The following is a 15,402-nucleotide window of genomic DNA, read 5'->3' on the forward strand; positions in this document are numbered from 1 at the left end:
AAAGATTTGAAAATAGGTTCTGCATCTTATTACCTCGGAATCTCCTGCACCAGCACAGTGTCTTGCAGAGCCAGCACTCATCAGATGCTTATTGAAAGAGTGAGTGAATGAATTAATAGACAAATATCCACAGCTCTATAAATATATTCTTCCAACCATAATACTTTGCACAGATGGGTGTTTCCTCATCCCAATAGAATTACAAATTACCTGAGATCAAGAACCAATCTCTGCTTCCCTCTGACCCCCATTACGATCTGGAGCAGGTGCTCAGTAAATGCGATGTTGACTAAGGGCCCCATCTCAGCTGCTATGGCAGAACCCAGGCAGTATCCCAGAAATAGCTGCAGCTGAGACAGATCACAGGCCCACAGCCTCACATAAACTAGTTTTTCCTTCCCATTCCATGTCTAGAACACAGAGGGACTGTAAGACTTGCCTAAAGTCACACAGCAGTTGGTGGTAGGGTTGCCGTGTCTCTTCATCACCTGGCCTGTGCTCTTTTGTCTGTAACACCCTTTGGTTTTGGATAAATTCACAATTTGAGAAAATGGGAAAAGAGCACAGTCTTAAGTAAAAGTGTTTAATCATGATCCAAGAGGCCAGGGGGACTTTGGGACAGTAGGCGGAATAAAGCGAGGCCCAAAGGTTCCAGCTCCCGATGCCCAAATATTCTGCAGGCTCTGGGGGCAGAGCAGTGCAGGCAGCGGGTTCCCACCCCCCATTCAGAGGAGACCGGGAGCGGGGGTCTTGCTCCAGCCTTCCTCACAGTGGAGAACATCTTTCTAGGCTACCTCGGAACACCCAGCCCTGCCTGCCTGGCAAATGCAAGGGAATGACTGATTTGCTAGACTCTGGGTGATCCTGGTAGGCAGGAGGAAGGGATCAGGAGAGAGCCTGGTAGAGCTGGTCACCACCAGAAGGTATGGCTAAATTGTGGTCACCAAGTCCTAAGGAGAAACAGCATGAATCAGCAGTGCAGGTAGGGGTGGGGGGAACAAGAACCCAGCCAATAAGGCTCTGGAGGTAACAACCCCTGGCTTCTACTGTGACCTCATCTGGAGCCAACTAGATGTGCTAGGCAGGGGCAGGGTCACCACACTGAGCACCGCACCTCCTCCCTGATGCTGTCCTTTCCTCACCCCTCACAGGTTGCAAGTCCGGCTGGGTGTGGGGGAGGGGCACAGCGCCGCCGGGACGTCCAGCTACCAGAAGCTCAGGAGCAGAATCAAGGTCAGTGTGCAGGAGAGAAGGGAGGGCACCCAGGCCAGTGACCTCAGAGCAGGGTTTGTATTCTGTGGAAGAAATGGAAGAGTCAGCTCAGGGGACCATCTTCACCCGCTTCATTACCTCAAGCTCGGTCAAGACAGCCCCCTTCCCCTGAGGTGTCCATTAGAGATCTATGGCATTCGTGGTAAGGAGGAGGGCAGCCTCCTACCCAAGCCCTTGTCTGCCCGGTTTGGGTTTCCCCAGCTGGTCCAGTAGAGGAATGAGGGTGTAACAGAGGAGGCCCTACCTGGCGTTCCATCACAGCAAAGGTAGAGTCTGCCCCGTCCTGGGAGAAGAGTTGGCTGTGAAAATGCATCTTAGCTGCAATGGCCTCCGCTGAGGACAGGAGAAAAGGCACATTGGAAGGGCATGGTGGCAGGGGATTTCTTAGGTTCCCAAGGAAGGAAGGGAACACCACAGGGACCCTAGATACCGGGGAGCAGCTGGGGAGGAGGTGGAAATGGAATATTGTCTCATTCTGCTTGCTTGTTCCTTGAGCTGGAGCTGTCCCTGGGGCCCAGACAGGCAGCGTACGGGGTTTCTCAGGGACAAGGAAGAAAGGCCCGGGCTCGGGGGGTGGAAGCCTGTTCTGAGAAGAGAGCTGCTCTGTCTGAAGGAGAGGTACAGAACCAGCCTGGGCCACTAAGTTGACTCCTTCCCTTCCCCTGGATCCAGCTGGGCCAGCCCCCGGCACGCGGAGTGCACTCACCGAGGCAGGGGTTGCGAGAGAAGAAGCCTTCCAGCTGTTCGCACTCCTCCTGCCGGTTGCCGCTGCCGTGGCAGGTGCAGCTGAGAGCAACACTGGCGTTGGCGCTGCTGACAAAGTTGGGGGTCATGACAGTTCCTGTGGGGTGAAGAGTGGAAGGGATTGTCAGGGCCTAGACCAACCCTGACTTCAGCTCCCATCCTCCCCCCGCCCCCAGCTCCGAAGCCCACCATCTGGGTGCAGGCTCCAGAGCATTCTCCCCCTCAGGTCTGGCCACCCTGGGGCTCCACACACGCCCTGAGCCTCACCAATCAGCCCCAGGTATGCGCGTAGACATCTGGACTGCTCGGTTGCACAAGTCCCCAGGATGTCCCTGGGATGGCAGTGGGTCTGGAAATCCACCAGGCGTGATCTGGAAGATGGGAAATTTCAAGAGTTCTCATGGAGGATCCCTGCAGTCTTCACCCTGGCCGCCCTGTTAGCCTGGCATGCCCATGTCATGACAAATCCTCCTCTGCCTTCAGAGCGTGGCCCAGCCTCCTCCTCAGTGACGCTGGCCCAGCACAGTTAAATGCACCCTCACCCCAGGCCCCAGGGCATAGCACTCTGCATTTGGGCTCCACAAGCCCTAGTTATGAAATCTCAGGCAGCTTCTTTAACCCATTTCCTAAACTGTTAAATAGAGATGATAATAGCACTACCTCATGGATTTTTGTGAACATGAAATAAGAAAATGCATGTATAAACCAGGCTAGGTGGCATGTGCCTAACAGTTCCTGCTACGTGGGAGGCTGAGGTGGGAGGATCACTTGAGCCCAGGAATTTAAGACCAGCCTGGGCAACACAGCGAGACTCTGTCTCTAAAAAAGTAAATAAATTTTAAAAATTAAATTAAAAAAAGAATGCATGTATAGCATTTAGCATAGTGCCTAATATATATTAAGTGTTTAATAAATGTTAGATATTGTTATTAACATTCACTCTACAATAGCAAAGTAAAGCTAGTTTTCTTTGGGTGATGGAATGTTTTTCTGTATGTATTTGTACAGTTTTCATTACATTTTGCCTTGTGTTAGGTTTACTTCTCTGTTACTCCCACTCAACTGTGAACTCCTTGAAGTCAGAGACAATATCTTAATCGCTTCGCCCAGGACCTGTTATGTAATAGTAATAACTACTAGTACAATCACAGGTAATAGAGCAGAGTGGTTAAGACTACAGATTGGGCTGGGTGCGGTGGCTCACAGCCATAATCCTAGCACTTTGGAAGGCCAAAGGGGTAGGATCACTTGAGGCCAGGAGTTCAAGACCAGCCTGGGCATCATAGGGAGACCTCGTCTCTAAAAAAGTAAAAAAAGTTAGAAGGGTGTGGTGGCACACGACTATAGTCCCAGCTATTTGGGAGACTGAGTTGGGAGTACTGCTTGGGCCCAGGAGCTTGAGGCAGTGAACCATGATCGTGCCACTGCACTCCAGCACTCCAGCCTGAGCAACAGCATGAGACCCTATCTACAAAAAAAAAAAAAAAAAGAAAGAAAGAAAGAAAGAAAGAAAGGAAAAGAAAAAAAAAAAAAAAAGAAGAAGAATATAGATTCTAGGCCAGAACCCCTGCATACCAAATCTAACCTAACAAACCTGACTGACTAGTTGGTTGACCTTGAGGAAGTTATTTAACCTCTCTCCGCTGTGGTTTCTTCATTTGTAAACTGAAGATGATAAAAAATAATAACAGCATCTACCTTATAGGGCTCTTGTGAGGTTTAGATGAGCTAATACATGTTTCGTACTTAAAACAGTATCCAGCCCATAGTAAGTACTCAGTAAATGTCAGTGTTACGATTATTGAGGGCCCTGACTATGTGACAGTTCATAGATGAGGAAAGTGGTAGTCAGACAGGTTAAGTAACTTGCCCAAGGTTACAAAGAATTAAGGAGTAGAACCAAATTGCAAACTAAGGTTATTGTCAGCAAATGTCACTTGAATGGATGATGACTTCGATTTGGCAAATATTTTATCCCAACAAAGCAGAGAAAGCCAGATCAGAATTTCAGATTTCCTGGAGAATATGTAACAAATACCTTATAAATCTTCATGTTCTGTTATCTGATAATGGCACTAGAAGCAACACATCCTAAGTAATAATTATATTTGTGCACAAAGATTAAATAACAAGAGTGACATTTATTGCAGCATGATTGGCCGGGGGCGGTGGCTCACGCCTGTAATCCTAACACTCTGGGAGGCCGAGGCAGGTGGATCGCTGTTCGAGACCAGCCTGAGCAAGAGCGAGACCCCGTCTCTACTAAAAATAGAAAGAAATTATCTGGCCAACTAAAAATATATAGAGAAAAAAAAAAAATTAGCCGGGCATGGTGGTGCATGCCTGGTCCCAGCTACTTGGGAGGCTGAGGCAGTAGAATCGCTTAAGCCCAGGAGTTTGAGGTTGCTGTGAGCTAGGCTGACACCACGGCACTCACTCTAGCCAGGGCAACAAAGCGACACTGTCTCAAAAAAACATAAATAAATAAATAAAATAAATAAAATAAAATATTGCAGCATGATTTATAGCAGTACCAAAAAAAAACCCAACTAAATATCCAACAATAAAGGAATGGTTAAAGCGTGGGGCATCCATAAAATGGAATAATACAATCCAGGCTTTTAAAAATCAAGTTCTAGGGCAGGGCACAGTGGCTCATGCCTGTAATCCTAGCCAAGGCCAGAGGGTCACTTGAGCTCAGGAGTTTGAGACCAGCCTTAGCGAGGGTGAGATCCCGTCTCTACTGAAAATAAATTAGGCAGGCATGGTGGTATGCACCTGTAGTCCCAGCTACTCGGGAAGCTGAGGCAGGAGTATCCCTTGAACCCAGGAGTTTGAGGTTGCAGTGAGGTATGATCACACCACTGCACTCTAGCCTGGGGCGATGGAGTCAGACTCTGTCTCAAAAATAAATAAACAAATAAATAATTTTTAAAAAATAAAAATTGGCCGGGCGCGGTGGCTCACGCCTGTAATCCTAGCACTCTGGGAGGCCGAGGCGGGTGGATCGCTCAAGGTCAGGAGTTCAAGACCAGCCTGAGCAAGAGTGAGATCCCGTCTCTACTAAAAATAGAAAGAAATTATATGGACAACTAAAATATATATATACAAAAAATTAGCCGGGCATGGTGGTGCATGCCTGTAGTCCCAGCTACTCGGGAGGCTGAGGCAGTAGGATCGCTTAAGTCCAGGAGTTTGAGGTTGCTGTGAGCTAGACTGATGCCACGGCACTCACTCTAGCCTGGACAACAAAGCGAGACTCTGTCTCAAAAAATAAATAAATAAATAAATAAAAATCAAGTGCTAAAGGACAGTAAATGAAACAATAAGCACTACCATTTGTGAAGCCCTTACTCTGCACCAGTAAACTCAGCACTCCACATAAATGATGTCATTTAATTCTCACCAGAATCCCATGAGGTCTGCATTATTATCCCAGTTTTTACAGAGGACTAAACAGAACCTTAGGTTAAGTGATGGAATTTTAAGTTAAGTGTTGTGCTGAAGATTATAGGGAACGAGGATTTAAACTCACATCTGTCTGACTTCATAGCCTGTCTTACCACTACTCCTTACTGCCTCTACAGAAAAATGCTTGTGAGATGTGTACCATAAGTGAAAACATGCAAGACACAAATATATTCCCAGAATGTCTACTTGTTATAGAAAAATAACTGGAAGGAAATGCTCCCCAAAGTAGGGTACGTTATCTTCAAGTGATGGAATTTTGAGCTATGTTAAAAATGCATTTTGAATATTTTCTGAGGTTTTCACACAAAGAAAAAAAATCCAAATATTTTTTTTTTGAGAAAAGTTTCATAAAATATCCAAGGTGGCTACTTGGCAAAGCAGCCAGTGTGTCGGTCCACAGTTCCCTGTGGGGTCCGACCCAGCCCGGCACAGGAAGGTGGCCAGGAAGGAGTGGCGTGTGCCACGCCCCTGCCCCCCCCCCCACCGGGGGCCCGCACCCCGCACCCCGCACCTGCACAGCGGGTCGGAGAGGCAGAGGCGCTGCAGCTCCAGGCAGCTGGGGGCGGCGGGCGGCAGCGCGCAGCGGGGGGCGATGGTGTTGCGCCGGCGCTCCCCGCAGCGGCGGTCGGTGGGCGCGCACGGGCACAGCAGCATTCCCTGCGCGTGCGACTCCGCCGCCCTCTCGAAGAAGGTGAGCAGCTGCCCAAGGCAGACTTGGCGCTGGCAGCGGGGCCCAGAGCACGCCTCCCCGTAGGCCTTGCGCAGCCGGTCACACTTGTCATTGAGAGTACACAGCATAGCGAACTTGAGGCAGAGGTCCCAGTCTGCGGGGCAAAGGGCACCAAGTCACCAGGCCGCATCCTCTGCACGCCTGCAGCCCAGGCTCCCTAGGAACCCCGGAAAACCCCTGATGTGACAAGAAAGGTAGTAAGGGTAGCAGAAAAAGGAGGACTGTCCTGAATAAAGCCACTCCTAATCCAGGGCTTTCCCTCCGCCCAGAGACTGTATCTGTATTCCAAAGCCTCCCCCATCCTAGGAACTCCGTATCTTCACCAAGTACAATAAGAATAACCATCGTCACCGTCTATATACATCTAACAACCATTTATCTAGAACTCAAGCACCCAGAAAGCTCAGATAACCATAACCCTTTCCTCACCGCCATGCAGTGAGATCTGGTGGTGGACATCACAACCTAGAGGCCCCACAACATTCTAAAGCACTTTCTGAATGTCCCAAACAGACGCAACCGAATTCTAGTTAGGTTTCTGGTTTGGTTTTGGTTTGGTTGGCACCTGTGTATTCTGTTCAGTTTTAATGTCGCCTGCCCATCCTTCATTTTCTGATTCATGTACACTCTGTTCTTCATACTCTGAGTCTTAGGAAATTATGGTGATGTTTCTTTTTTTTTATGGTGATATTTCTAATAGAATATACCAGCAACCAGGAAATCAACTGGAACAGGTTATTCACTGATTCCTTGTAACTAGGAGTTTGTCTATAAATCTCTGCCTTTTTCTCAAAATACTAATTCTAATATATAGAACTGACTACACAGCAAAGCTCATATCTCTCTCAAAAAGAGAGTGCATGTGTGTGTGTTCCTTCTCAATTAACTCACACCCTCGCTCTCCTGAAAAACATGCATCGCAGTCCTTGCCAGACTGACGCTCCCCACCCCGAATCACCCCTGTGTGGAGTCAGACTCTCTCTCACTATTTCTCCTGCCCAACACCTCGCCCATCCCATTAGAATGGTTAAAAACAAGCAATTTCTGAGTCTTCAGGGACAAAAAAGCTACTTTCCTAGCTGCCTCGAATGTGGGTAAATACTCCATTTCAGCACATTTTTTTCCTGAGACTGCTGCCACTCCCACCGTAAGCCTTTGCGGGGACCCGCCTTTTGGAACCAGGGAGCCCTAATGGGCTCTCTTCGAATGCCTCCCTAATAACTGTTGTTTTCAGATGACTCCTGGGAGACCAGACCACGTACCACAGCTCAGACTTCCACCCTGACAGTCTTTATCACCCGGTGGGCTAGAAACTCTCCCCCTATAAGCCTCCCAGCTTGTGCTCCCCCCAGCCACCTTTCTCTTGGGGTCCAGGCCCAGCCCCCCACTCCCCAGCCTGGGCTTGCCCTCCACACCTGGTTTGAGCATGTTCAGTTCGTTGAGATTGATTTTCCAGGGTTTGCTGGTCACTGCGTCTTCATAGGGGGAGACATCCAGCTCGTAGTCACCTAGAGACAAGGTGGGAAGCACCAGAATGCTGAGGGCCAGGGTGGGGTGGGAGCGGGAGGGGCTGAAGTTGGAGAAAGGAAGAGGCACAGCCTCTACCGGACTAGCTGCCAGCTGCGCAGAGATGAGAAAAACGCAGGGCCATAAAGGTGTAGATTGGGCTGCACAGATAAACCGATAAGAATGCTAAAAGCTACCATTTGTTGAGCACACTGTGTGCTGGGCACCACGGTGTAAGTGAGATGTATATACCATCTCATTCCATCCTCCTAAAAACTCTGGGGCAGGTAAGAAGAAACTGAGGATGACAGAGGTTAAGTAACTGGCTCAGGCTCACATAAGCTAAGAAGTGGAGCTGGGATTTGAAATCTGGCCTATCTGATTCCAGAGTCTGCTCCTAACTACCGGACATATTTTCCTGTGGGTACAAAATCAGGCAAGGGGACCCTGATTTGTTTTCTCTTGCTATTAGGGAAGGGACAGTGGTAGACTCTCTGTTCCAGGCCTGACCGCTTGGCTATGGAGATGCATGGCATACTGGGAAAATGGGAGCGAGCCCAGGTACTGAACTGAACCTGACTGAGAGAAACAGAAGAAAAAGAGACAAATGATCTTGAAGCAAACACATCTCTTTCGGTCACCCCCATGGGGCTGTGCACTCCTTAAAGAGACTTGCTAGGTCTTATAAAATCGCTGCATAGTTCGTATGAGAAGTAGGTGCTCAGTAAGTGTTGGTTAATCTTGTTGGAAGAGAGGTGAGGGAGGTAAACTTTCAGGGATGTCTCCCAATAAGCCCTTGTGAGTGCGTCTCTGGGAGAGGAGGGATATGGATACCGTCAGGCAAACGAGAGGATGGGCTGGACTCTTGGGAAGACCTGGGAGTTCCCAAGGTCAAAGCGGGGAGGCGAGAGGATTCGAAGAGGTCTCATCTCAGGGGAAGTTCTGAAAGAAAAGTGATTCAGATAAGGAGTAGAAAGCAGGGAACAAGAAGTGTGGGGTGAGCTGTATTATTGTTTCCAATTATTTGCTACCCACCCCATGTGAGGATTTTATATCCCCACCTGTTGCCGTGTAACTTTCATGTCCTCTGTGAGAGACGTATAATTCCCCACCCTGCTGATGGCAGGTTGGCCATATGACATGCTCTGGCCTGTGGCTTGTGAGCTGGAGTGATGTAAATCACATCTGAACAGATGCTTTAAGAACCCTTACATCGTTCTGCTGTTACTCTTTTCCCTCCACCAGCCTGGATCCTCAGATGAAGAAGACAGGTAGAAGAGAAACAGAGCCAACTCACGGAAGCCCACAGCACGTGTGTAACGAGCAAAAAATACATTTTTGTTGTTGAAAGCCAGAGATTTGGGGGTTGGCTGGTTGTTACTGCAGCATAACCTAGCAAACTCTTACTAAAAATACAACTGGTACCTAGAAGTGGAGTGTTATAGTAACAAAAAATATGTGTGGCATTGGCTTGGGGACTGGGCAGGGGGTGGTGAAGAAGCCGTTACTGGGGGCTGGAAAGATGGCAGTCCTTATTATGCTGTAGCAAAGCACTTGGTAAAATTGTTGCCATGATAACTTAGAAGGAACATGATATGCTGAATGAGCTTGTGCTGCAAGGGAAAGAAACTGAGAGGAAGGTTACTATGTAATAGCACGTTTTGATTGCTATTGGCTGCATTCGGCAAGGTATTACAAGAAAGACATAAGCTCAGAAAAGAACTGGCCAGATCACAAGTAGGGAGGAAACGAAAAAGAGAATCCAGAAACTTCAGGACTTGCAGGATTAAGAAATGCAACTGTTTCTCATGTTCAAAAGTAAAAGATAAACAATGCTTTAAGTGATATGTTTGATTACAATTCAGCCTTAGGGAAAAGACCAAATCAAGTATGTGGCTATCATACCATTTGTGGAAATCTCAATTGATTAAGAAGGTACCCAATAAATCCTGCCAGTTGCTCAGATGTACTCAGGGAAAAAAGGCTAAAGTAGTGGCTCTTCCACAGAAGCCTGATAAGGGCAAGGTACTTCTAATTAGGTCTAGAAAGAGATGCATGTCTTGAGTTGGGAACGGCTACTGGCACATGAGATGATAGAAATTAAAGATGTAAGAAGCAATTATGTGTTGAGTGTGTAGTACTGCTAAGAGCTACCAGCATGGATTAAAAGAGACCGTGACTATTTGAGACTTAAAATGCTCCAACATTCATCAGGCAAGAAGCAGGCTGAGAATACTGCTCAGTTCTCAGGGAGGTTGTGGTCCCCAGTACCCTTTTCAAATGTAGCCAAAGAGAATATGGAAAAGGAAGGACCTCCCAGAGGGCTGGGCCAAGAGCCCTGGCAGACAGGAGACAGGGCAACTCCTTCCATAGCGCAAAACAGGGCCTTACTAAAGAACAATCCCTATTCCCAGGATTCGCAGCATTTGTCTAGCGGGATTTCCAGATTGCTATGAATCAATGTCTGCTGTGTGCCTCCCATTCCTCCCCTTTCTGAGTGTGTTTGTTGTGGTTGTCCTAACCCTGTTCCATTATTGTACGCTGAGTATGTACAGTAGACAGCTGACTTGTCTTTTTAGTTCACAGGTTTCTAGATCAAGAGGAGCCACATGCAGACCCAATACAGATACTATCATGACATCCTAGACTTGAAACCTGATGTCATGTTTGGATAGAACTTTTAGGGAATCTTCCTTCCAAGGAAGTGGGTGGGTATATTTTATTTGTGGAAGAGAAGAAAATGAATATTTTGACCAAGTGGCAAACTATGGTAGATTGTATTATTATTTCCAATGCTTCTTTGCCCTTCCCATAAGATTGTATATCCTCACTTACTGCCATGTGATTTTAGATATCTCCCTGCAGGAGAACATACTTCCCCACTCCAGTGTTGTCAGGCTTGGCCACGTGACTTGCTCTGTCAGTGGAATGTAAGCAACAGTGTATGTACAATCTGAACAGAAGCTTTTAAAAATATCACATGGTTCTGCCAATGCTCATTTCCTTCTGGCATGAGAAGGGAACACCACAGATAGAGGCTACTGGGTCCCAGAATGAAGACGACACATGAAACAGCCAGTACAGGACATGAGAAAGAACTGAACCGTTTCGTGGCAAGTCCTGTTTCGTTCCCACAACACAGTCCAGGCAGAGCTGACTACTAACAAGAGGGGTCTATGAAAGAGGCAAGCGCAGCTCCTCTCTCTGGCTCTTTCTGTGCCTTCTCTCCCTCCTGTCTCCTGTCTGGTTAACGAGTGTCCTTTCTGTTAAAGGCTGGACCAAGATGCTACCTCCCAGTCTCTCTGAACTTGTGGATTATAAGGTCTTTGGAGCCTGTTTATGGGTTAAGACTCTTTTCCCCACCTCTTCCCCATACCCTTCTGTTCCCGGAGCTCTCACTGATGTCAAGTGCAGAGCTTCATTATCATCCCATCAGAATCTCCCATGTGGCCCATATCCCGCAGGATCACAAAACAACCCCCCGGAGCCATCTTCCCCGGCTTAGCTCACTCTAGCATGGGGGCCTCACCAAGGCTGCGTGCACGGTGAATGGTCCAGTAGATATCCAGGCACGTAGCCTGGTTCTTCATGCGACGGTGGCATGTACAGCCTTTCAGAGAGCTGTTCCTGAGTTGTTGTGCTGCCTCTAGGCAGTTCGCAGGGACGGAAGGCTCCTCCGAGGGCAATGGGGTGCCTATGCTAGAGGTGCAGGCATCCAGGTGGTGGTAGGCAGCCTTGCAAGTGGGATCAGCCTGGCACGTCCTCCTGGCCTGGATACAGCTGTTCATGAGCCGCCCCTCTGTGGGAAGGGGTTCGCCTGTAGGGGGAGAGATCAGGTGAGGCTCACGTAAGGTCAGAGTGACTGTCTGGGACTAACAAGTCATAAAGTAGGGTGGCGGGTGTTCCTCATGAAACCTTGAGAAAGTCTTAGGGAAGCATAAAAGGCCTTTAGGAGTAAGTATGGAGACAAAGAATCCCAGCAGGACTGGACAATCTATAGCTGTCACAATCTGGACAGAACAGATAAAGCCCAAGAAGAAATGGGGCTTTGAAGAAGGCTGCTCAGCCCCCAGGGAGGGAGAGGAGGACAGCTGTTTGAAGCTGAGCCTGATGACACTACTAGGCACAGCGGAGCCATGCCACAGGCAGGGGCAGCATGATAGCCAGGGAGTTGAGAATGGGCAAGGGAATGCTAAATGAGAATTAGTAACAACTTTGAGTCTTCCATTAAAAATCATTTTAAAATACCTTAAGTGGGAACTGGTTGGGGTTGGGGTGGTGAGCTATTGCCAGAAGGGAAGAAAGGGCTATCTGATTCTGTCTCTCACTCAGAAATACGTAAGTTGGATACAGCTCAGCCCCGGAGGAAGCCCTGCATCCTAGGATTTAGGATCTCCAACATGGGGGAATAGAACAACATCGTTCAAAGCAAAAAATCTAGGAGTCATTCTTAATTCTTCTCTTTATTTCATATTATGTGTTTAATCCAACAGGTCCTGTCAACTCCTCAACATTGTCTGGAATCTGTCCACTTTTCTCCATGTCTGCCATGAACTCCTTGGCTCAAGCCACCACCAATTCTTATGTGAACTACTGCCAAGCCTCCTGTCTCCCTGACTCCGTCTTCTAAACCCATCCTCCCATACCATCCAGATTCCTTTTATAATGAACTTTTCTTTTCCGTTGAAAAACTTTTTTATTAATTTTTTTATGCCCACAATGTAAAATTAACCTTCTTAAAGTGTATAATTAAGTAGCATTTAGAACATTCACAATGTTGTGCAACTATCACTTCTGACTAATTCCAGTACATTTTCATCACTTCTAAAGGAAACCTATGCCCATTAAAGTCGCTTCCCACCCTCTCTTCCCCTCAGCCTCTGGCAACGGCAACCTGCTTTCTGCCTATGCATTTACCTATTCTAGATACTTCATAGAAATGGAATCGTACAATATATGATCCGTTTGTATCTGGCTTCTTTCACTTCACAGACTGTTTTTGAGGTTCATCCACAGTGTAGCATGTATCAGTATTTCATTCTTTTTTATGGATGAATAATATATCATTGTATGAATATGCTTCTTTTTTTTTTTTTGTCCATTCAGTGGTTAATGGACATTTGAGTTGTTTCCACCTTTTGGTTATTGTCAATAGCGCTTCCATGAACATTCATGCACAAGTATTTGTTTGAACACCTGTTTTTGATTCTTTGGGGTATATACCTAGGAGTGGAATTGCCGGGTAATATGGCAATTCTATGCTTAACTTTTTGAGGAACGGACAAATTGTTTTCTGCAGCAGCTGCACCATTTTACATTCCCACCAGCAATGTACAAGGATTCCAGTTTCTCCACATACTTGCCAATTCTTGTAATTTTTCATTTTTTAAAAATTATAACCATCCTTGTGAGTATAAGGTGGTATCTCATTGTGGTTTTCATTTGCATTTCCCTAATGACTAAGGATGTTGAGAATATTTTTAATGTGCTTGTTAGCCATTTGTTCATCTTCCTTGGCAATAAACTTTTTATTGAAGTATACAGAAAAGTGCATGAATCAAAAATGAATTTCACAAATTGAATACACCTGGGTAAACCAAATCCAGAAAAAGGAACAGAACATTACCAGTAGCCCAGAAGGTCTCTCCCAGTCACTGTCTTCCCAAGGAAACCAGTATCTTGATTTCTTTTTTTTTTTTTTTTTTTGAGACAGAGTCTCACTCTATTGCCCAGGCTAGAGTGAGTGCCGTGGCGTCAGCCTAGCTCACAGCAACCTCAAACTCCTGAGCTCAAGGGATCCTCCTGTCTCAGCCTCCCGAGTAGCTGGGACTACAGGCATGCACCACCATGCCCGGCTAATTTTTTCTATATATATTTTTAGCTGTCCATATAATTTCTTTCTATTTTTAGTAGACATGGGGTCTTGCTCTTGCTCAGGCTGGTCTCGAACTCCTGAGCTCAAACGATCCGCCCACCTCGGCCTCCCAGAGTGCTAGGATTACAGGCGTGAGCCACCGCGCCCGGCCTTGATTTCTAACATTAGAGATTAGTTTTGCCTGTTTTTTTAATCCTACAATATGTGCCTTTTGTGTCTTGGCTTTTTAGTCAATTTTGTTTGTGAAATTCACCCCTACTGTTAAGTGTAGTTCTATATATATATATAGCTTATTTTCATTGTTGTATAGCATTCCATTGTGTAAATATATTTCTACTGCTGACTGGCATTATATGAACTTATTTTTTTAAAACTGTAAATCAGATCATATCGGTTTTTTTGCTTAAATCCCTCCAATGGCTTCCACCGCACTTTGGTTAAAATCTACTTTATATACCCTGGCTTACAAAGCCTTATAAGACCTGTCCCTTCCCACCTCCCTAACCTTATCTCCAACCATTTCTTCCTCCCTCACTTCCCTCCAGCCACACTGGCGTTCTTTCTGGCTGCCACTGAACAAGACAAGCTCATCTCCACCTTCGAGATTTGCCCTGACCTTTCTTTCTGCTTGGAATGCTCTTCCCCTGCTTTCCACATGGCTGGCACCTCCTGGTAGTTCAGACTGCAGCTTAAAGTCTCAGAAAGGACTTACCCAACCAACTCAGTCACTGTAACACATTACTCCAATTCTCTGCATAGTACTTATAACCATTTAATATTTTTACTTGATTTTTTATTGTTTACATATCTTCCCCTTTTAGACTTTCATGTCTATCTTGCACTATTCTCTTTCCAGTGCCTAGAACGGTGCTTGTTCATTGTGAGCTCCTATTGTTTAAGGAATAAACAAATAAGGAACCAGGATATTATGTGAGCCACCTATAACTTTTCTGGGCCCCTTCCCTCTACCTACAATCACAGAGTACTCTTCCAATCATACCATAATCAACTAGATTACTTATTAAAATGCAGATTTTTTTGTTTTTTATTTTAAAGACAGGGTCTGTGTTTCCTAGGTGGCTTGCAGAGGGAAGGCCATCCTGCCCAATAGTGAGTTTTCTGCACTAATTAAAATAATAATTAAGTATATCCCAAGGAGGGGGGGTCTGTAGGTTGGTGGTTATATTCTCAACGATACAACCAAATAGCAAGTTCTGGGAAGTAGTGCATAAGCCTAATTTGTGACGCCAGTTCTAGCAAACTTCTCTTTCTTTATCTGAACCTAGTTTCTGGTTCCTCGGTCCTTAGAGTGGACGGAATAGTTAAAGCCCGCGTGGAGCAAATCGATGCCTGTTTCCGACCAGATTTCTCCCCGGCTCCCAGAAATGCTGTCCTCGCCGTGGTCTGGCTGTGGGTTGTTCTGTGACTGTGGACCTACCTCAAAAGAGGGCAAAGGGGGAACTGGCAGCGAGGAGGTGCCTGGGTGGCCAGGCCATTGCTGGCACTCGATCTACAGCAGTTCGGGCACCGTAGGAGGCACGGCACCTACCCCCTTGCGGGCACGCTGGCTTCCTCCTCCAGTTCGCCGGGCTCGGATGGACGCGCGCCCGGGACCAGGCGGCGGCTGTGCCCTCTCTGGGCAGCGGGGACCGGGGCCCCACCTGCACGCTCACCGCCACCTCCCGCCACTGCCCCGCGTTCGCGCGGACGACTCACCGGCTCCGAGCGGCGGCGGCGGCAGCAGCAGCAGCAGCGGCAGCAGGAGCGCGGGCGGCGGCGGGCGCGGGCTCGGGGGGCGCTCCAT

At 47.2% G+C, this 15,402-nt stretch overlaps 1 protein-coding gene across 1 annotated transcript; it reads right to left on the reverse strand.

Annotated features, from left to right (window-relative positions):
• Positions 1-1,205: 1,205 nt before the first annotated feature.
• Positions 1,206-15,402, reverse strand: GFRA3 (GDNF family receptor alpha 3). Its single transcript, XM_069484085.1, has 8 exons — positions 15,315-15,402; positions 11,253-11,540; positions 7,633-7,725; positions 5,999-6,311; positions 2,284-2,387; positions 1,979-2,113; positions 1,517-1,605; positions 1,206-1,295 (listed from the first exon to the last, which is right to left on the reverse strand). Exons 1-8 carry the CDS (start codon positions 15,400-15,402, stop codon positions 1,206-1,208), a joined length of 1,200 nt encoding a protein of 399 aa, XP_069340186.1.

The sequence above is a fragment of the Eulemur rufifrons genome, chromosome 10 (genome assembly GCF_041146395.1).
Source record: "Eulemur rufifrons isolate Redbay chromosome 10, OSU_ERuf_1, whole genome shotgun sequence".
Lineage (NCBI taxonomy): Eukaryota > Metazoa > Chordata > Mammalia > Primates > Lemuridae > Eulemur > Eulemur rufifrons.